General features: G+C 42.2%; 1 protein-coding gene across 1 annotated transcript in view; it reads left to right on the top strand.

The window, feature by feature from the left end:
• The window catches only part of map4k3b (mitogen-activated protein kinase kinase kinase kinase 3b), a 124,811-nt gene that overhangs the window by 51,922 nt on the left and 51,030 nt on the right, over window positions 1-21,859 (top strand). The window contains exons 4-12 of the mRNA XM_039738992.1: window positions 4,835-4,899; window positions 9,433-9,488; window positions 15,257-15,304; window positions 16,516-16,558; window positions 17,350-17,422; window positions 18,099-18,230; window positions 21,164-21,226; window positions 21,551-21,632; window positions 21,731-21,841. Coding sequence (XP_039594926.1) covers window positions 4,835-4,899; window positions 9,433-9,488; window positions 15,257-15,304; window positions 16,516-16,558; window positions 17,350-17,422; window positions 18,099-18,230; window positions 21,164-21,226; window positions 21,551-21,632; window positions 21,731-21,841 — 673 coding nt within the window. The remainder of the gene's footprint in view (window positions 1-4,834; window positions 4,900-9,432; window positions 9,489-15,256; window positions 15,305-16,515; window positions 16,559-17,349; window positions 17,423-18,098; window positions 18,231-21,163; window positions 21,227-21,550; window positions 21,633-21,730; window positions 21,842-21,859) is intronic.

Below are 21,859 nucleotides of genomic sequence, written 5' to 3'. Positions count from 1 at the left end.
TTTGTATAGCACATTGTGAGTTCGGCCCTCCGGTTGTAACATGACCAGGCTGTGCGCTGAGCTTACTGTTGAGCATATAACGTACAGCTGGCCATGTGAACAGTAATCTTGTCTCAAATCTCACAGTTTGGATTGCTGCTGTCATAAATCGGTTTGAGTTTCATGGTTTGTTTCAATTACGACAGTACAGTAATCCCTCCGCGATCGCGGGGGTTGCGTTCCAGAACCCCCCGCGATAGATGAAAATCCGTGAAGTAGAAACCATATGTTTGTATGGTTATTTATATTAATTTTATACCCCTATTAAACTCTCCCACACTGTTAACATTATTAGAGCCCTCTAGACATGAAATAACACCCTTTAGTCAAAAGTTTAAACTGTGCTCCATGACAAGACAGAGATTACAGTTCTTTCTCACAATTAAAAGAATGCAAACGTATGTTCTCTTCAAACGAGCACCGTCAGGAGCAGAGAATGTCAGAGAGATAGAGAGAGCGTGACAGAAAAACAAACAATCAAAAAATCAATACGTGCTGTTGAGCTTTTAAGTATGAGCACCGCGATAAAGTAGCCGCAAAGAAGGGAGCAATGTGAAGGTAGTCTTTCAGCATTTTTTAGAGTAGCCTCCGTATCTTCTAAACAAACAGTCTTTGTGCAAACAGCCCCTCTGCTCACACCCCCTCCGTCAGGCGCAGAGAATGTCAGAGAAAGACCGAGAAAAGCAAGCGAGCACATCGTATATCATTGAGGAGTTTTAGTTAATACGTAATACATGCTCTGATTGGGTAGCTTCTAAGCCATCCGCCAATAGCGTCCCTTGTATGAAATCAACAGGGCAAACAAACTGAGGAAGCATGTACTTTAAATTAAAAGACCCATTGTCCGCAGAAATCCGCAAACCAGCGAAAAATCCGTGATATATATTTAGATATGCTTACATTTAAAATCTGCGATGGAGTGAAGCCGCGAAAGTCGAAGCGCGATATAGCGAGGGATTACTGTATTTGCAGGACTTGTTGTGTTGAAGTGACATTCGTCATCTGTCAAGCGTTGTAAGCACACAACCGGTTTCATCGATAACTTCACATCCAGCTTTTGAGAGTTTAAACATTCATAAACATCAAAGTGTCCACTACTGAAATCGTCACCTGTCAATCTAAGATGTTTAAGAGGCATTGGCGGTTGTCGAAAGGTGTAAAATATTTGGCCATTTCGATACACTTGAAAGCGACAACCGAACAATTCAGCGGCAGCCATCAACTCACATGCAGAACCATAGGTGAAGGGCTTAAGCATTTGACTCTTCTAGTGCTCCTGTGTGGTCTGATTATCTCCTGTACCGTCATCAGTCCACACCTTGAACCTGTCAGTCATTCAATACATAAGACACAATGTTCCTCCGCATATCAAGAGTGAGCCTGATATGGCCGTGCAATATGTAACAAAGAGAATGGAAAAGGTAGGTGCCATCTCCGGGCATGGAAACCACTCGGTAAGTGACAGTTCTTTGATCGATGGTGATCACCTCGATAGACATGTTAATGGTGGTACGGTTGGAATGATAAAGGAAATGGGGACCTGAACAATGTAAAGTAAGTCTAAAATACCTACACAATAACTATGATCATAATAAACAAACAATAAAACAGCGGAGAAGCCGTGGATTAAATAAAAAGGCTGTAGTTATCAGCAGGGAGATGTGAATCCCGTGGCGAAGCAAGGAAGGGAATGTAGAGACCGGAACGACGAACGGGCTTATATAGGCAGGCAGCCAACAATGTGGGAGGCGTTGGGATGGGGGACCCAACGCCTCACACAGTGACCGAGCTGCAGGCTATGGACGTATATATGTACGTAAGTAGGATTCAGTTAGCATTGGGAACCCGCGTACCAAATTTCTTGAAGATGGGCCCATAAGTAACAAAGACCATTGAAAAGTTCAATATGGCAGCCGACAGTGGCATCATACCACCGAAACAAGTACGTACATTGGTTTCGGTTAGCACAGGGAAGCCACCTACCAAATTTCATGAAAATGGGGCCATAAATAAGAAAGTTCAACATGGTGGATGTTGTCGACCGTTATGACCGTTACGCGTAGAATTTCGAAATGAAACCTGCTTAACTTTTTTGTAAGTAAGCTGTAAGGGATGAGCCTGCCAAATTTCAGCCTTCTACCTACACAGGAAGTTGGAGAATTAGTGACCTTGGAAAGTTTAATATGGCGGCCGACAGTGGTGCCATACCACCGAAATAAGTACGTACATCGGTTTCGGTTAGTGCAGGGAAGCCGCTTTACCAAATTTCGTGAAGATGGGGCCATAAATAAGAAAGTTCAACATGGCGGACGTTGTCGACCGTTATCGACCGTTACGTGTAGAATTTCGAAATGAAACCTGCTTAATATTTGTAAGTAAGCTGTAAGGAATGGGCCGCCATAATTTCAGCCTTCTACCTACACGGGAAGTTGGAGAATTAGTGATGAGTCAGTCAGTCAGTCAGTGAGGGCTTTGCCTTTTATTAGTAGAGATGAAATAAAGTTATAAAGCATAGGATAGGAATTTTTCATATTAGGAACATTTATAGTTTATTGACATTTGACATGCACACTAATAACATGTAAGCCGTGTTACTACATTTTTATTTTTCATTAAATTTTATTTCTAAGCATGTTGTCAAATTTAAAGTTGTGTCTAAACAACAGTGTACAGATTAAGTTTGGCAACAGTTTAGATAGAGTTCATATCATAGGCTCATAGCAAGTAGCGAGCCGCGCACTCATCACAAATTTTAAGAAAATCACAATGAACAACAGGCCGGGTGGGTCGACCTCGTCACGTCACTTGTTGAAGGATGCAATGGCCAGTTTTGAGACCGAGTCTGCTCCTGGTGAGAAGTCAAGCAAAATGACAGCTTTCATTGACTAACTAAAAAGATTACAATATGCATGCAAGCTTTTGAGGCAACTCAGGCCTGTTCTTCAGGCAAGATGTAATCTTTGTTATCTTTAATGATTACGTCTTGCCTGAAGACGTGGCCTGAGTTGCCTTGAAAGCTTGCATGCATATTGTAATCTTTTTAGTTAGTCAATGAAAGATTTTAGTGAAATTCAAAGCAAACGCACAAAGTAAGGAAAAAAGTTGATGATAAGGACAAAAACAAGAGGAAAAGGGGAACTTGCTATCTGTGGTGTTCCTCTTGAGGTTTCATTTTTTAAGGTTTCTATTCATTGTCACGTACACTAGGACCTCCATTTGACCAACGTACATAATGGTCACAAAACTCAGTGCCATTAATGCCTCTCTGTTTGACTGACTGTTCATGTTTTTTTCTAGCTGTGCTGCTGTCGCAAAAAGCCAGAAAATCACTCAGAGTCCCCTTTGTCATTATGGGTTATTAAGGACAGATTGATGAGCAAAAATGGCAGCTTGACCCATTTAAAGTGAAATGTACAACACAATGATGTTTGCAGCGAGTGAAGGGGTCTGAATACTTTCTAAATCCACTGTAGCAAATCAAACCCTTATGTTCTTTTTTTAACTTTATTAATCAGTGACAATTCAGGGTGATGTTTTTAGATGGGTGCAGAATTGGCTCAGACACAGGAAGCAGAGGGTGATGGTGCGAGGAACCTCATCAGAATTGGCCGATGTTAAGAGTGGAGACCAGCAGGGGGCAATGCAGGGGCTGCTGATATTTTTAATAAATATAAATGATTTAGATAGGAATATAAGTGACAAGCTGGTTAAGTTTGCAGATGATACCAAGATAGGTGGATTAGCAGATCATTTGGAATCCGTTATATCATCACAGAAGGACTTGGACAACAGACAGGCTTGGGCAGATTTGTGTAACATGAAATTTAATATCAGTAAATGTAAAGAATTGCACATAGGAAGTAAAAATGTGAGGTTTCAATACACAATGCGGGGGTCAGAAAATCGAGAGTCCACCTTATGAGAAGGATTTAGGAGTCGCAGTGGACTCTAAACTATCAACTTCCCAACAGTGTTCAGAAGCCATTAAGAAGGCTAACAGTATATCGGGTTATATAGCGCCTTGATGTGTGCAGTAAAAGTCACAGGAGGTTCTGCTCAAGCTTTATAACACACTGGTGAGGCTTCATCCGGAGTCCTGAGTGCAGTTTTGGTCTCCAGGCTACAAAAAGGACATAACAGCACAAGAAAAGGTCCAGAGAAGAGCAACTAGGCTGATTATGGGGGGCTACAGGGGATGAATTATGAGGAAAGATTAAAAGAGCTAAGCCTTTACAGTTTTAGCAAAAGAAGATTAAGAGGTGACATGAGTGAAGTGTTTAAAATAATAAAGGGAGTTAGTCTAGTGGATCGAGACGGTGGCTTTAAAATGAGATCATCGAGAACACGAGGACACAGTTGGAAACTTGTGAAGGGGAAATTTCGTACAAACATTAGGAAGTTTTTCTTTACACAAAGAACGATAGACACTTGGAATAAGCGATCAAGTAGTGTGGTAGACAGTAAAACAGTAAGGGACTTTCAAAACTCGACTTGATGTTTGTTTGGAAGAAATAAGTGAATAGGACTTACAAGCTTTATTGGGCTGAATGGCCTGTTCTCGTCCAGCGTGTTCTGATGTTCTAATATTAATTTCCTAACAATGGCTCTTATTTACTATATGTCACTTTGTGAAACAAATAAACAATAATTAAAAATGCTCTGAATTTGAAAATTGTTAACTTACCCCTGAATTCCTCCACATATTCTATGCACACAATTTCTAATTTATTATTTTGTGCAGACTGTTTTTTTTTTTAATGCATCTGTCAGAAGTATGTTTTCTTCTTTTCAACAGACGAGATAAATTATGGATTTGCATGGAGTTTTGCGGTGGAGGATCACTGCAGGATATATATCACGGTAAGCTTGGCCTTAATTCACATTCTGTTACCTTACAAAATCCATTTACTGTTTGTTATCGTCATTTAGACCTCATTATATTACTGTAATTTGTAAACATGATGCATGTTTCTTATTACCAGATCAGTCTGGAAGGACTTTGATGGGCTCTTATGATTTATAATGCTGCTGTACCTTATGTTAGATTAATAATGTTTAAATCCTTCAGTGTCTTGCAGTTGAGATTGTTGTATTTTAAACCTAATTCCTTATGTTTTATTCCTATTTGGGTGCTGTTCTGGTATAAAGGTGTCCAGTTTAGCATGATTATATCCTTATGACAAACAAAACAATGACATTGTGGTGTTCAAAAGCTCATCAACTTTGAGTGTCTCTGATGTTGCTCTTAGACCCCTTTCCATATACACACACCGGCCACTTTATTAGGTACACCCTGCTAGTCCTGGGTTGGTCCCCCTTTTGCCTTCACAACTGCCATAATTCTCCATGCCGCAGATTCAACAAGGTGCTGGAAACATTCCTGAGGTATTTTGGTCCATATTGACATGATAGCATCACAAGGTTGCTGCAGATTCTCCCATTCCACCACATCCCATGTGCTCTACTAGATTGAGATCTCCTGACTGTGGAGGCCACTTGAGTGCAGTGAACTCATTGTCATGTTTAAGAAACTCGTTTGAGGTGATTTGAGTTTTATGACATGGCACGTTTTCCTGCTGGAAGCAGCCATCAGAAAATGGGTACACTGCAGTCATAAAGGGATGGACATGGTCAGCAACAATACTCAGGTAGGCTGCAGCATTTACACGATACTCAATTGATACTAAGGGGCCCAAAGTGTGCCAAGAAAACATCCTCCACACCATCACACCACCATCACCAGCCTGAACCATTGACACAAGGCAGGCTGGATCCATGTTCTCATGTTGTTGACACCAAATTCTGACCCTACCAAAAGAATATTGCAGCAGAAACTGAGACTCATCAGACCAGGCAACCTTTAAAAGACGTGTTGGAAATGCCTAGGGCTGAAGCAGGTTTGCACGTTTATATTATCGTGATATTCCCCTCTGCTTACCTTTTACCTTGGGGTAAGTGTACTCATCAGATTCATTACCGGGTTGATCTACTGTTGCACCTTAAGAGTAACGCACGCATACACACAGAATCTCAACAGTGCCCTATGAATGTCAAACACACAGCTGCTTAATCACTAGCACTTTAAACCACACAAGCGCCTTGTGAATAACACAACTTGTCACTCACCTCGGACTTTATGAGACTCGCATACACACAGACCCTAATCACTACAGTGTCCCATGAATGACAAACGCACAGCTGGTTAACCTCTAGCACTTTAAACCACACAAGTGCCTTAGGAATAACACAGCCTGTCACTCTCTCAGCACTTCAAGAGACTTATTTATTATCGGCACAAACAACATACAATGTTTTAAAAATATCTCAGACCTAAATATTACTTTTGGTCTGCAAGAATACTTTTAAACATACAAAGGCTCAGCATCCTTGACTATAGACCATTTATCAGCAGAGAATACCTTACTTTACGTCCTATTCCCTACTATTGGGTATAACTCACATCCTCCGCCTTAATAAACCTCGCAGCACGGAGCGTATGGCAAACCTCTGGCTGTACCAGGTGCTCAAAGAAATCTACTTTATTACTTCAATCACTCTAGACATGAAGACAAAGCATAGAAAGTTAAAAGCAGCATGGTATTTATTACAGGAATAATAATATTCCTTCATCCTCTCGCCACATAAGACCGGGCATTGTTGTGCACCAGGAGGGACCCCGGACCCACTGCGCCAGCATAGGGTCTGACAATGGGTCCAAGGATTTCATCCCGATACCTAATGGCAGTCAAGGTGCCATTGTCTAGCCTGTTGAGGTCTGTGCGTCTGTCCCTCCATGGATATGCCTCTCCAGACCATCACTGACCCCCCCTCAAACCGGTCATGCTGAACGATGTTACAGGCAGCATAATGGTCTCCATAGCTTCTCCAGACCCTTTCACATCTGTCACATGTGCTCAGGGTGAACCTGCTCTCATCTGTGGAATGCACAGGGTGCCCGCCAGTGGTGGACCTGCCAATTCTGGTATTCTATGGCAAATGCCAATCAAGCTCCACGGTGCCCACTAGAGGACCCACATCGAGCCCTCAGGCCACCCTTATGAAGTCTGTTTCTGACTGTTTGGTTAGAGACATTCACACCAGTCCTGGAGGTCATTTTGTAGGCTCTGGGAGTGCTCATCCTGTTCCTCTTTGCCCAAAGGAGCAGATACTGGTGGGTCCTGCTGATGGGTTAAAGACCTTCTACGAGGGGCCCTATCCAGCTCTTCTAAAGGAACTGCCTGTCTGTCTCCTGGAATCTCCTCCATGCCCTTGAGACTGTGCTGGTAGACACAGCAAACCTTCTGGCAATGCCACGTATTAATGTGCCATCCTGGAGAAGTTGGACTACCTGTGCCATCTCTGTAGGGTCCAGGTATGACCTCATGTGACACTGACTGTAGCAAAATGCAAAACGAGTGACAAAACAGATGAGGATGGAAAATTTCAGTGGCCTCCCTCCACCTGTTAAACCATTCATTCCTGTTTTGGGGGTCGTCTCATTGTTGTCAACCCCCCATCTCACCCTAGTGCGCCAAAGCAGCTGAAACTGATGAATAAGCCCCTCTGCTACTTAACTGACCAGATCAACAGCCCACAAGTTTCATTGACTTGATGCTATACACGCATAAAAAATTGGTCCTTTCATTTTTTTGAGCAGTATATATAGAGATAATCAACTTTCACTTTAACATACGACAATAATAATTTTATCTTTTTACAACTTACTTGGGGAATATCATTTGTTCAGACATTAGAATGTGTTGCACAGGATGTTAGACTCCTTATATATGCATGAAAATGGCTCTCCTAAATGAGGAAGACAAAGTATTGTTGTTCTTCTGTTTGATTTGTTTTTTTTTATTATTCTTTTTCTTTCTGTTCACGGCTGCCAAGCTCGGATTTTCAGTAACGGCAAACACCCTCACACTGTTGTCTTTACTAGACAGAGAGGCGATATGGCAGGCTTAGTCGCTAAGAGGTTTGACTGTAATCTGCCAGGTTCATTTCACAGCGAGTCACTCCCTGCCATCCATTTGTGACATGAATTTTGTGTCAATAATCGCAGCACAGCTCTGCGCCACCCTGGTAACAAGCAAACGTGACACGGTCTGCAGACTATTAGTGTGTGACGAACTCGCAGGATGTGTTGTTCACACACTAATAGTTCAAGTTCTCATTGATTACAGCCACAGTATGCCGGATTCAGAAAGTCTTCCTACTACTTCCCCTTTTTGTACATTGTAATCTGTTGTAAATTTAATTTCAAATTGATCAATTTGCCATTGTTGCCCATCAGTGTAGAGTCATTACCCCATAATGACAAAAGTGACAACAGAAAGATCAAAAACTGAAATCTCCCCTTCCTAAAAGTGCTCAGAGCCTTTGCCGTGACCCTCCAGATTGTGCTCAGGTGACTCCAGTTTGCTTTTATTCTCCTTAAGATGGAGTGGTAGTGCTGCGCCACCATGCCACCCTATATAAATGTCATTAACTCTTATTAATTATACTGCTGCTCAGTGGCTTCCAGTGCTCACCCAAAGGCTTTTTACTCATTTCATTGCTCTTGATGTTAACTTGTGCCATGCAGTGTATGCAATAATGAGGTAGAGCTGTGGGATAAAGGAAGCAAATGTGACTGGAGTTGGGCTTTGAGCCCCCGTTCAGTGTTGTTCCTTAAGAATTCAGCTACCAGGAAGCCTTTAAAGAAGAGAACATCCTGTTTTCTGTTTATCTTTTCATTGTTAGAAGGGTCACTCAGCCTCTCGAGCACCGGTCATCGTGTGTTAACATTGAAACAGAATAAGGGTGACAATTACATGTAGCAGTGCTACTCGTATTAAACGAAATGATCTGAACAGGCAGACATCGATACATTTTTTTTCTCCTTATCGCTCAACAGTTTGGCTTCGTTCTTGCCCCCTTTCAATCAAAATCGTTTTTGTCATTCTGTATATTTTTAAAATTGGGGCAGCCTGGTGACACAGCGGTTAGTGCTGCCATTTCGCAGATTCAGCAGCCTGTCTTCAAATCCTGCGCCTTGCAGGGTTATCTTCTTGGCATTTCCTTTATTACTCCCACGTCCCCCAAAGACGTGAAGGGTTGGCTAATTGCCGATTCCAGAGGTTGTGTACGTGAGTGGGCCTTGTATTAGACTGGCACTCTCTCTGGGGTGCCCATTGCTGCTGGGTCCCCTGTAAGTGGTTATGAGAATATTAGGATGTTCTCAAAGTCTTATCTTTAGTTCTTCTGCTTATTCTACTCCTATACCGACTGCCCATAGTATTGTAAAAGAGTAAATATTTATTTTTTTACTCTCTTAAAATAAGAAATATGTCAACTGAAATTATATTTTTACTTTCGCAGCTGGAAATAAGAATTTTTTTTCCTTTTTAGTGACTGGGCCGCTGCTGGAAGCACAGATAGCATATGTGTGTCGAGAAACATTACAGGTAATTTTTTTTTATTGTGTTGCTTTATTATTTTCAGAGTTGACCATTTTTAAATACCAAGCATGATGTCGTTTGTTGTCATTGTTATTTAACTTTATTGTGCTATTTGAAAAGTTTTAGCCCTTAATGAATTAAGTTATTGTTACTTTGTTGTCTTTATAGTGTTTGTCTAAAGTTTGTGTGAATTGCTTTCAAATATTTAGTTGTGCAATTAAAGAATAAATCGACTGTCAGAATGATGTACACGTCTAAGAGAGCTGAAAGTCGATCGCGGAATTCATTTGCTCAGTCAATGAGGAAAAAGTGCCACAGTAGACAAAATGTATTTTTTGTAATTTATAGAAAGCCTTAGGCCACTTTAGAACATAACTTTGTGTGGCAAATGCATGTACAGCATGTTCGTGAAGAGGTCAGGTCAGTTTAGGGGGCATGCACTGGTATAGCGTGTTGGCGCACCCATCACAGGTCAAAACAGCTTGGGGTCCTGGTTGGCAACCCCCAAGGCAAACATGCGGTCCAGTCCCACCCTATGGAAATGACTGTCTGTCTGCCGCAGCCAGATGTTATGTGGGCGACCCCTTGGCCTGAGCCAGCCACTCGGGTCCTCAACAGTAAGGGTCCTGCAAGCTGGATCACCCTCGGGTAATGGTGCCACATGGCCGTAGTGTCGCAACTGACTCAGGTCATGTGCCTCATTCGGGACTCCATGAGCAACACAAAGTCAAACCAGCGGTAGCCAAGGATTCTCTGAAGAGACCCCAAAGGAGTCCAGTCTTGATCTCAGGTCACAGGACAGCGTCCATGTCTCACAAACAGCAAGCACCAGGACTCTAAAGACTTGGACCTTCGTCCTTTTGCAGAGATATCAGGAGCGCCACACATACCACTTTTTCATCGACCTCATGACCCCCCCCTGCTCTCCCAATCTGTCTACTGACTTCATTTAGAGTCACATGAATGTCACTGCCGAGGTAAGTAAACCTCTCGATGGGGTCGACACTCTCTCTGCAGACAGACACACTGATGATTGCCGTGCCCAAGAGGTCATTAAAGGCCTGGATCTTGGTTTTTATCAGGACCCTCACAAGCCCAGACACTCTGACTCCTCACTCAGTCTCTAAAGAGCCTCCATTGACTCCATGAAGATCAAAGTCAAGATCAGTGATTCTCTCTTTACCAACAGATGCCCCACGGCTGCCGGACCCCACGACCCTACCCAGCACCCAGTCCACGCAAGTATTGAACAGAGTAGGAGCAGAACACACCCTGGTAGACTGCACAATCAACTGGGAAAAACACAGAGGTTCGGCCTCCTCCACTCTGCGCAGCACTTACAGTACCAGTGTACAGGCCGGCCATGATATCCAGTAACTTCAGGGGGATCCCGCGCAATAACTTCAAATTCAAAAACGCCAAACTTATCCCTTAATGAGGTTGGAGAACATGCGGCCAGGGATCTGAACCCACTCCTCCTTACAGAATGCTTTTAGACTGGAATGGTTGTGGCCTTTGATTTTGTGGTCACGGAACCGTTTTTTGTGTTGATTTTGAGACATCCTGCTTGAACCTCCAACCATTTAAGCTTCCTGGGAGAGGAGAGGCAGTTAGGTCACCTGAAACAACGTATATGAACTATGCTGATGAACTTGGTACATATGCAGTCACGATGCTGCAGACTTTCATTGACTGGTCCATGATATCTGTGTGAAATTGTTGAGGGTTTTAGCAGAGAAACCGCCTCATGAAATTAAAGGTCCACCGCCATCTTTCACGGTGGGGATGTGGTACTCTTCTGCTTGTCTGTCACTCCCTCTGTGCCAAACCCACCTCTGGTGTTTGTTGCTCTATTTTGGTCTCAGCTGACCGTACAGCTCGATCCCATTGAAAGTCCCAGTGATGTCTGCCAAAGTGTGGGCACTCGAGTCTGTTGTTGGATGACAGCAGAAGCTTTTTTTTTTTTCTGGCAACCCTCCCAAACAATTTGTGGGTTATGTAGGTGGCGCCTGATCGTAATTTGGGACATTTTTAGACCCCAACAGTATAAACACTAAAAACTTTTTGTCACAGTCCATTTTGCTTTTATTTCACTGGAGTGCCAGTATTAGTGGAGTGCGCTGTACTGTACATTAAAGAGACCCTCCTCAGTCTGGAGATGATTAATATGCATACAAGTAGGCAACATTACACAGAATTATGAACTAAAACGAGAAACAGCATCTCACAGTGTTGTTCTGTGTGAGACATCTCAGAATTAGGTTCCAGATTCATGACAAAAAGAAGCTTAGAGTTCAATTACAGCTAATCATAGCTGATCTGAGCAAAAAAACAGTCTATGAGGTTTTTAAGTAAAATGTCTGTAGCCACAAAGTGGCAATTTTGCCTCTCTTGGGGTCTCGTTTATAAAATCTCGCGAGTATTCAAGCATAAAAAATATGCACAATGCAAAAAAATATTCTGATTTATAAAACCTGGCGCTTGCACATTTCTACACAGTTCACCCTTATAAAATCACAATCATTTTGGAACTGCGCGTATGTGAAAGCATCTCGAACAACGGGCTGGTTACCGTTCTGAAACAATCATATATGGACAATGCTGACGAACCTGGCACATACGAGGTGCGACACAAAAGTAACGGGACTGGGTTTGGGGCTTTCCTGGAAAACCATCTGGAGGTCGGTGGGCTGGATGTGAATCATAGAACTCTATCCCCTCTCAAACTGCCGACCGGTTAGGTATGTCCTGTGAATAGCCCAGTCGGTATTTGCACAACAATCGCTACACGAGTTGCTGTGACAATGTCGGGTGAAAAAAGTGAACAGTGAGACAAGACAGCACTCCCACGCACAATGCTTTTTCCGTAAAGCAGTTTTTGACTGACAAAAACATTCCTGTCCTCGATCGTCCTCCCTCTTTGCCCGATTTAGCTCCCTGTGATTTTTACTTGTTCCCGAAAATCAAAAGTGACCTGACGGGAACACATTTTTCTTCAATGGATGAAGTGATGACAGAAACAGCAAGCCTGTTCAAGCACCTCAAGCAAAAAGACTTCCAGCACTGCTTCAATCAATGGAAGATACGTATGGAGCGGTGTGGAGATCAGGAAGGGGAGTATAGGGAAGGTGACAATGTTTAGAATGCTGGAATTCAGCAAGAAATATTTTTTTGTGTCTCACCTTGTATGCAGTCACAATGCTGCAGACTTTCTTTGGCTGGCAGAGCAGCCTCCCACCTAACACATTGAGCCCCATACAAGAGCTTGTGCAGCATTATAGCACCGCTCGTCTGTGCTCTGGGGGTCCGGGAAAGGTGTTAGGTACCCACTGTCACATGTAGTGACATGATCGCTGTTACAGTGGATAGTACGAGATGAGACAAAAGAGTCATAAAAAGATATGGGTCAGCCACTTGTGTAATTATTCCTGGCTGCAAAAGAGTTAAATTGAGAGTACATATGTGTACAGAATCGAGTCCAAAACCGAACTGTCTTGATGAGGCAAAGATGACGGTTTTAAAGCAGAGGACAGGAAGTGACCTCATCAGAGCCAAAACCGTAAGTGACGTCATCACGGCCAGAACTGGAAATTATTTCATCGAAGCCGGAACCGGAAGTGACATCATCGGGGGCAGGCAGAATTTCCTGTAGTCATTCTGCAGTGGAAAGAGAGAAAGGGTTAGTACACTCCACCACCCCCTGGTCTGTCATGGAATTACCCTCATTCAGGCCTTTTAGCTGCCTCCCATAAGCTCGCGTGTGACAGAGTCATTTGAAAAACTGAAGGTTCAGGCAGTTACCTTACAACAAGCCAGTCACCACGTACAGCACCATCATGTCCGCTAAAGCTACTTTGCCTCAAAATAAACGAATTGTGGACTGACATAGACCACCGACCCCTGACGTTTTCATCTCATTTTGGCATCGCAGATGATTTCTGTGTTAATGGAATGTCACTTCTTATAGTTAACAAAAGCGCCTCCATCCTCGATGGTTCTATTATTGCAGTGTTTTTCAACCTGTGCACCTTGAGACTTTCCCAGGTGTGCCATGCAAATAACAGTGTAGCCCACCTGGGTCTAAACCTCTCTGGGACAAGCTCCACAGGTGGTCAAGACCTGTCACGGAGGACAGAACTACCTGTAGAAGTGGGCATGAAAGCAGATCCATGATCACTATGCTGCAGTCACAGCACTTCAAGCACTTTGGATGCGTCTCCTGGCTGCTAGAGTCCATCTGGCTGAGTGTGTGGTCACCGGTGAGTCTCACAGGCCTGGTGAATAGTTGGCACACGAGTTACCCCGGAGGCAAAGAGAGGCGGGCAAAGGGACAAAGCAGCTGGGAGATGCCAACTAAGTGCTGTGTCTGCGAATGCTGATCTCGGAGTTTACCGGCTTCTCTGTTAGTTCCGTCCCATCAGACAGTTGAGCACGTCTATGAGATAACATGTTTTTGTGGTTAATAGAATAGCGGTGTGCCTTTGGATGGTTTTAGTTACAAAAAGTGTGCCACCACAAAAATAAGGTTGGGAAACACAGCCTTATTGCAATACAAGTGCAGTAAATTGCTCCAAATATGTTAGGAAAACTGGACGCTGCTTCAAAATGTCTTTTTATTTTGGCAAAACCTGTTATGTTTTATATGTGTACACCGACACCAACCAACGAAAAGTGAATGTAGTGCCTTGCCGGTCAGTTAATTCACTTCCAGCACAGCAGGCGTGACAGGACTAAAGCTTGACTGAGATATTCCTGACCGGTCGGCCATCTCCCTGAGAAGTGACAACAGGTAGCCGATAGAAACTGATGGAAAATTCAAAAAGTTCTCCACTGAAAATTGGCTGTTTTAAAAGGGAGCTGAACTAGTCTGTGCATCATACTCCTCACTTCTAATGTTTAATATGTTTGTCACGTCAACACACTTATAATAGTGGCTTGGTGTTATGAGTTATACGCATGAGTCATCATTGTGCTGGTTTGGCTTCATTTTCCAGTTGATCAATGGTGTTGTCATTTCCCAGCTTCTCTGAAATGTTGCATACTGATGTGTTGGAGTTGCCATAAATAGGCACGTGTTCTCCGGTCAAGTTTTTTTTTTTTTTTTTTTTACAAATGCAGACTTTTGTGTGGAAAGTTGTATACGCACATTTTAGGCCTCTTTTTGTGCCTTTGCAAGTTTTATAAATCTGACCCCAGGACACACAATGACGCAGTGGTTAGTGTTGAAGGTTTTAAATTCCACACATTTTCTATGTGCAGTCCGCACTTTCTCTCTGTGTCTGTAGTACTAAGGTGTTGTACTGTGTTAGCCATAATGAATGTAGAGAAAAGCCAAGCAAAATGACATCTTTTATTGGCTAACTAAAAAGATTACAATATGCAAGCTTTAGAGGCAACTCAGGCCCCTTCTTACATCTCGCCTGAAGAAAGGGCCTGAGTTGCCTTGAAAGCTTGCATATTGTAATCTTTTTAGTTAGCCAATAAAAGATGTCATTTTGCTTGGCTTCTCTGTGTCAGGTGGATTTTCCTCCTGGTACTTCCTGGTCCTATGGCTGACTCCTGTCCTCCCCTGCCCTCTTAGTAAATACCTTCTGTTATGATGACTGGTTGAAACAAGAAGACGACTGTAATACTTGAAACTGAATTTTACAATTATAAAGCTAACATTTGCATCCAGTAGTGACAGGGTCTACATTTAATGTACCAAAAACTGTAACAGAAATTTAATTAAAAAAAAGTAGTGAGTAATTTGAAATTGTGCTTGTCATCTGCAGGGTTTATACTACCTTCACAGTAAAGGAAAAATGCACCGAGACATTAAGGTAAGAACGGCATAACATTAAAATGAAGACTGTGAGTACGTAGCATATGTGTACAGCATGTGTGTGCTACACCATATCTTACATTTCTTGTAAATTAGTGTTCTCTTGCTCCAGTGTGTGAACAAACACACACACACTGGATATACTGAGCTTTGTCCACAGGGAGAGATTTTGTCATTTTACAGAAGCTCATTAAATAGATAGATAGGTAGATAGAGTGAAAGGCACTATATAATAGATAAATAGATACAGTGAAAGGCACTATATAAAAGATAGATTGATTGAGCGAGTGAGTGAAAGGTACTATATAACTGATAGATATGAAAGTCACTACATAATTAGATAAGTAGATAGATAGATAGAGTGAAAGGCACTGTAGAACAGATAGATAGATAGATAGATATGAAAGGCACTATATAATAGATAGATAGATAGATGGAGTGAAAGGCACTATATAACTGATCGATAGTGTGGACAGGTGGAAGAAAGATTCTTAGCCCTTGCAAAGTGTTGGGGTTCCAACTGGGTCACCCCCTTTATTCTTGTAGCATACAAAGTAAATAGACATTCAATGGCTTTGAAATAAACAAAATTTGCTTCTATGGTTACAGTGGTCAGAAATGGCCTGGGGTCTGCCCTGTCTTTCCCAAAGGTTCAGGACCAAATGAGACACCAACATTTAGGGGCTTTTCTCTTTTCTACCAGTCCTACCAGAAGGGGTGTGGTTAGTTATCCTCAGGTGGGCATCTTTTCTGGTCTGAAGGAGGAGAAAAAGACAAGTCTGTTAGCTGCCATGCCCTCTCTCACCCCGGAACCCTGTTGGGGTCCCTGAGTGCTGTTAGGGGGCGCTGTTGCTGACGGGAGAAGACCTTCCTGGTTTCCATATGACCCAGAGGATTCTTGCACACTGTGGCACTGGAAGCATTTCTGGGTCCAAAAAAAAGGAGCCTGCTGCCTCATATACTGTAGATGGGGAGTCAGAGTCGGGAGGCAGAGGGTGACACTCACTGGAGACAAAAGGAGGAACAAATGTATTTATTTATTTAAGCATTTGGATGGTGTTTGAGTGTTGATGGAAAAATAAAAAGGCATTTTATTTAAACCCGGACTTCGGTCCCAGTGTATGGCATACATTGTAAATGATCTGCGGTGGAGAAAATTTTAAGTGAATGTTCTGTTTTCCTAATTTTTATATATATTTTTATTTTTAGGGGGCCAATATTCTTTTAACGGATAATGGTTATGTGAAACTGGGTGAGTTCCATGCAGTACACTGTATTCTTTCAGAGTCTCTTTCAACAAAGTGCGTACAGAGGGTTAAAATGCAGCATCAGTAAAGTGTCTAATCAACACATAAACACACATCTAACTAAATGAGCACTGAAACAGGGACCATGGGACCATCAAAGTCATACCAAGAGACATCCTGTGAAAAAGTAAATGCACCCAAGAAGCAATTTTTAACATGTGCAGACTTATCAAGATTTGTTCTTCATTTAAACAGTCCCAATAAATACACTTAATGCAAGTAGAAATAAAAACAATGAAAATTAGACTTTGCCATAATTTATTTAGTGATAAATAGGCAGATACTGTATGCCATTTCTGTCAGTGGCTTGGCTCTAACAGCTGGTATTGCCCCCTCAAGTTGGCATTTTCTAACCCTAACCCTAATTTCCCAGTCCTTCATATAAAATTCTTTCATTTGTGTGATATTTGAGGGGGTGCCCTGCATGCAGAGCCCATTTTGAATCCCCCCACAACATCACTTTGGCCTTTGACTTGGCCATTTCAAAACCCTCCATCTATCTATCTATCTATCTATCTATCTATCTATCTATCTATCTATCTATCTATCTATCTATCTATCTATCTATCTATCTATCTATCTATCTATCTATCTATCTATCTATCTATCTATCTATCTATCTATCTATCTATCTATCTATTATGTAGTGCCTTTCACTCCATATAAAACTTTTTCTTTTCTTTTTTTTTATTTCCCATAATTAACTGAACTTTCTCATATTCTTGTTTTTATGTAGCTGACTTTGGTGTGTCTGCTCAGATAACAGCTACATTAGCCAAAAGAAAATCTTTCATTGGAACTCCATACTGGTAAAGATTTATCATTATTTTAAAAATGTACTCTGCTTAGTATAATATTTTGAATGATGGTGTAGTGGCCTTAATAATAAGCATGTTGCAGAAAAGCAGTGAATATGCTTGTTTAGTGTCATTGGTCTATGTGTCTATCTGTCACACACAAACCTACAAACTCTTGGGCCTGTGTCTTCTACTTGACTGACTGGCTATGATCAGGTAGAGAGATTTTCACACATTTTTTGAAAGAAATTCTTTCAGAGCAAATACCTTTGCAAGGTGCAGAGATGGGAATTCCAAAATATTTAGGAAGTGCATTTGAATAATTATAATTATAATTTTTCCTGTGTTCCCGTATTCACTTGTCACTATGCCTATTTGTCAGTGCCCTTCTGTCCTGTGTGCTTTTATCAGTGCACCGTCACCACCAGTCACAAGGCAGGAATTGGGTAGCAGCTGGCCGTGTCTGGGCACTTCTAGCATATACAGTGTCAGACACACATAAATAGGAGGCATCTTCAGGGCTCTTATATGGCATGTAGATCAGCGCTGTCCTTCTTGCCTCTGATTCTGGGAAGTTTGTCTGCTGTGCCACTAACCTGCACTTGAAGCCAACAGACACTGGATGAGTTTTGCTCTCTTGTCATTTTGCTGTTATTTAGCTGTAATATTTTCATATCATTTCTTTTAGGATGGCTCCTGAAGTTGCTGCAGTAGAAAGGAAAGGGGGCTACAATCAGTTATGTGACATCTGGGCTGTTGGAATAACAGCGATAGAGCTGGCAGAGCTGCAGCCTCCAATGTTTGACTTGCATCCCATGAGGTCGGTACTATGGTAACCCTTTTATACTTTCATTGTCAATAATTTTCTCAAGTTCAAAGGAATGGGTCTGATTAAGTGACCAAGGAAACAAAATTCTTCTCGTGCTTGGTAAATTAGAACACAAGGAAAAATAGCGGAGTCTTTCAATACATGGCCTTTTATTTAAAGTACAGTAGAAGGAACGGCAATGCGTTAATCGAAGTGTGATTACATCTGCTTAGTAGCAACTAACTATGGAGTTCACATCCAGTGGAGTTAGAAAATATTCCAACCCCTTCACTTTCTGCACTCTCTGTTGTGTTGTAGGTTTAATTTAAATGGGACTAGGGGGCTTCACCTGCCCACCCCCTCTTAAATGGTGATACAATGGGAAACACATACAGTTGTTTTTTTTTTAACCTCCTCTTTGCTCGATCAGCTGCTTGCTTGCTGCTGCTGCCGTACCGCGTGATTTGCATTTCACGTGGCACACTTCTGTCATATCGCCTATGTCCATATATTCAATCTCTTTTCGCTTTTACCTTTTCATCAGTATCGCATTGAATTTTGATTTTGTGTTTGAACTTACATCATGACAACGCAACATATAACTGCCTGTGAATGAATATCGTTTCTTTCTCTCAACAAGAAATGTGTCTGACATAACCACGCAGGACTTTTCCAGATCTCTTTGCATAAGCTCTTGTCTTGCAGGGCTTCCAGCCCCGGGCCGAGTTACATCGCTTGGCACGAAGACTCGTCTCGAGGGACGTGAAAGTTTCTCTGAGACAATCACGTCTCGTCTCCTTCCAAGATTTGTTTTTATAATAGACAGATGCGTTTGCCATTTTTGACCATCAATCCACACTCAATAACCTGTAATAACAAGTTAAAACATATTTCCAGAAAGGTTTGCAAATTTATTAAAATTCAAAAACCAAACTCTGTCCTTCCCAGAAGTGTTCAGACCCTTTGCTGTGCCAATCCTGATTGTGCTCAGGTGCCTTCTATTAACTTTAAATCTCCTTGAGATTTGTCCAGAACTTGACTGGAGTCTACCTGTGGCAAACTGAATGGACTGGACATCGTTTAGAAAGGCACACACCTGTACTTGTACATAGATTGTCCCACAATTCTCACTGTGTGAAGCTCAAAAGAACTCTCTGTAGTGTGTTGAGTGTTCTCAGGGGCAGAGTGGCCTCAATAATAACGAAATGGATGAAGTTTAGGACCACCAGGACTCTTCTTAGAAATGACTGAGTACCTGGGCAGGAAGGTTCTTCATGACAGTGTTGACCAAGAAGAATGGTCAGTCTAAAAGAGCTTCAGAACTCCTCTGCTAAGATGGGAGAATCTGTCAGAAAGGCGACCATCTCAGCAGCACTCCCTCAATTTAGGCGCAGAGTGGTAGTGTTGGAGTTTGCCAGATGACACTTAAAAGGCTCGCAGAGCATAAAGAAAAAGATTCTCTGGTCTGAATAGGCCAAAACTGAACACTTTGGGCAGAACTCCAAGGTCTTTATCTGGTGAAGATCGGGTACAGCTCATCACCTGCTTAATCCCATCCCTATGGTGAAGTATGGTGGTGGCAGCGTTACGGTATGTGGACAGGGAAACTGGTCAGACCCAAGGGAAGGAGGTCTGCAGCCAAATATGGAGAGTTCTTTGAAGTAAACCTGCTCCAGAGTGGACACCAACTCATACCAAGGTGATGATTCAGTGACCCGAAGCATGCAGCCAAGACAATGCTGAAGTGGCTTCAGGACAAATCTCTGAGTTTCCTTCAGTGGCCCAGCTGAAGCTCAGACTTAAAACCTATGGAACATCTGTGGAGCCACCTGAAGGAGGCCATTTACCGATTCTTCCCATCCAATGTAGTGGTCACTAGACCTGAGGGAAGGAGGACTGCAGCCAAATACAGAGTGCTCCTTGAAGAAAACCTGCTCCAGAGTGGACACCACCTCAGATTGGGGCAGCGGTTCACTTTTCAGCATGGCAGTGACCCGAAACATACAGCAAAGATGGAGTGGCTTCAGGGCAAGTCTCTGCCCTTGAGTGGCCCAGCCAAAGCTCTTCAGAACATGCGTGGTGACACTTCAAGTTGGCAGTTTACAGACACTTCCCATCTAATCTAAAAGAACTTGAGAGGATATGCCAGGAATGGTGGGATGAAGTGCAGGTATGCAAATCATATCGAGATTTCCAAGAAGACTTGAAAAATGGAGGAGGTTCAGCGATGTTTTAAGGTTGCTTTGCTGCTGATTCCATTCAGGACACAAATTCACAACACTATCTGTTCATTGTGAGGTAAAACCAGGGCTCCTCTAACTGGATAACACACTCAAAAAACATCTAGGAATGGAGGAAAACAACACATTGGGCCATTCTGAAGTGGCCTGCTGTGAACACTGGTCTGAATCTCATTGAGCGGTGGGCCAAATGACCAGGTGAGAAATGTCAAAATCCCACTCAGAGGGGCAGAAAGCGCTTGATGCCAGTTATGGTCTCCAAAGGCTGTGCTACAAAAGTTTAGGTTAAGGAGATCCATATTTTTTGCCATGCCTTTTTAATTTTGTTTCATTATTTAAAATGATGTGTTTGGTCAAAAATCAAAAGCAAAGTTTCTCTTCTGTTAAATGTAAAATAAAAAGTTATGGCTACCAAGTACTTGTTGTTTCAACTTAGTTTAGCAAAACCTGAGATTTTTTTTTTAATTAAGTGAAAGGGTACCAGTACTTTCAGCCACATCTTGAGCATGGGAAAGGCGCTTTATACATTAAATGTATTATTATTACAAAACACCAAATGCTCATCTTCAGAGTATTTAACAATTTCTGAGACACCAAATAACCAACGTTTATATCTTGGTCCAAAAGTAATGGTCAGTTTTATTTGTAGAATTGTATTAATTGTTATGTGTAATTTCTCACCGTGTTATTTTATGTTTGTTACAGAGCTTTATTCCTCATGACGAAAAGCAATTTTCAACCTCCAAAACTTAAAGACAAAGTTAAATGGTAAGTGAATCAGTCAGTCAGTCATTATCCAACTCGCTATGTCCAAACACAGGGTCACGGGGGTCTGCTGGAGCCAATCAAAGCCAGCTCAGGGTGCAAGGCAGGAACAAATCCTGGGCAAGGTGCCAGCCCACCGCAGGGCACACACACACACCAAGCACATACTAGGGACAATTTAGGATCGCCAGTGCACTTAACCTGCATGTCTTTGGACTGTGAGAGGAAACTCACGGAGGGAGGACCCGGGAAGCGCTGCCCACTGCGCCACTGTGCCACCCAGTCTATCATAACACCTTTTAAGTTTATTCTGCTTTCTTATTCTAGGACAAATAATTTTCATCATTTCGTGAAAATGGCACTGACCAAGAATCCTAAGAAACGGCCTACAGCTGAGAAGCTTTTACAGGTAACCTTTAATTTGCTAGTGATTTTCTTATTTAACATAATATAAGTAAATATTTTTAATTTGCAATCTTGCTCAAAAAATATATTGTTACTTTGCAGCATCCATTTGTAACTCAACCATTGAGCCGAACCCTAGCAATTGAATTGCTGGATAAAGCAAATAATCCTGATCATAGTACTTACCACGATTTTGATGACGATGATCCTGAGGTAAAGTTTTTCTTTTTC

Source organism: Polypterus senegalus, chromosome 16 (assembly GCF_016835505.1).
Source record: "Polypterus senegalus isolate Bchr_013 chromosome 16, ASM1683550v1, whole genome shotgun sequence".
Lineage (NCBI taxonomy): Eukaryota > Metazoa > Chordata > Cladistia > Polypteriformes > Polypteridae > Polypterus > Polypterus senegalus.
Note: the sequence above shows the minus strand (reverse complement) of the source record. Positions and strands in the feature narration are given on the sequence as shown.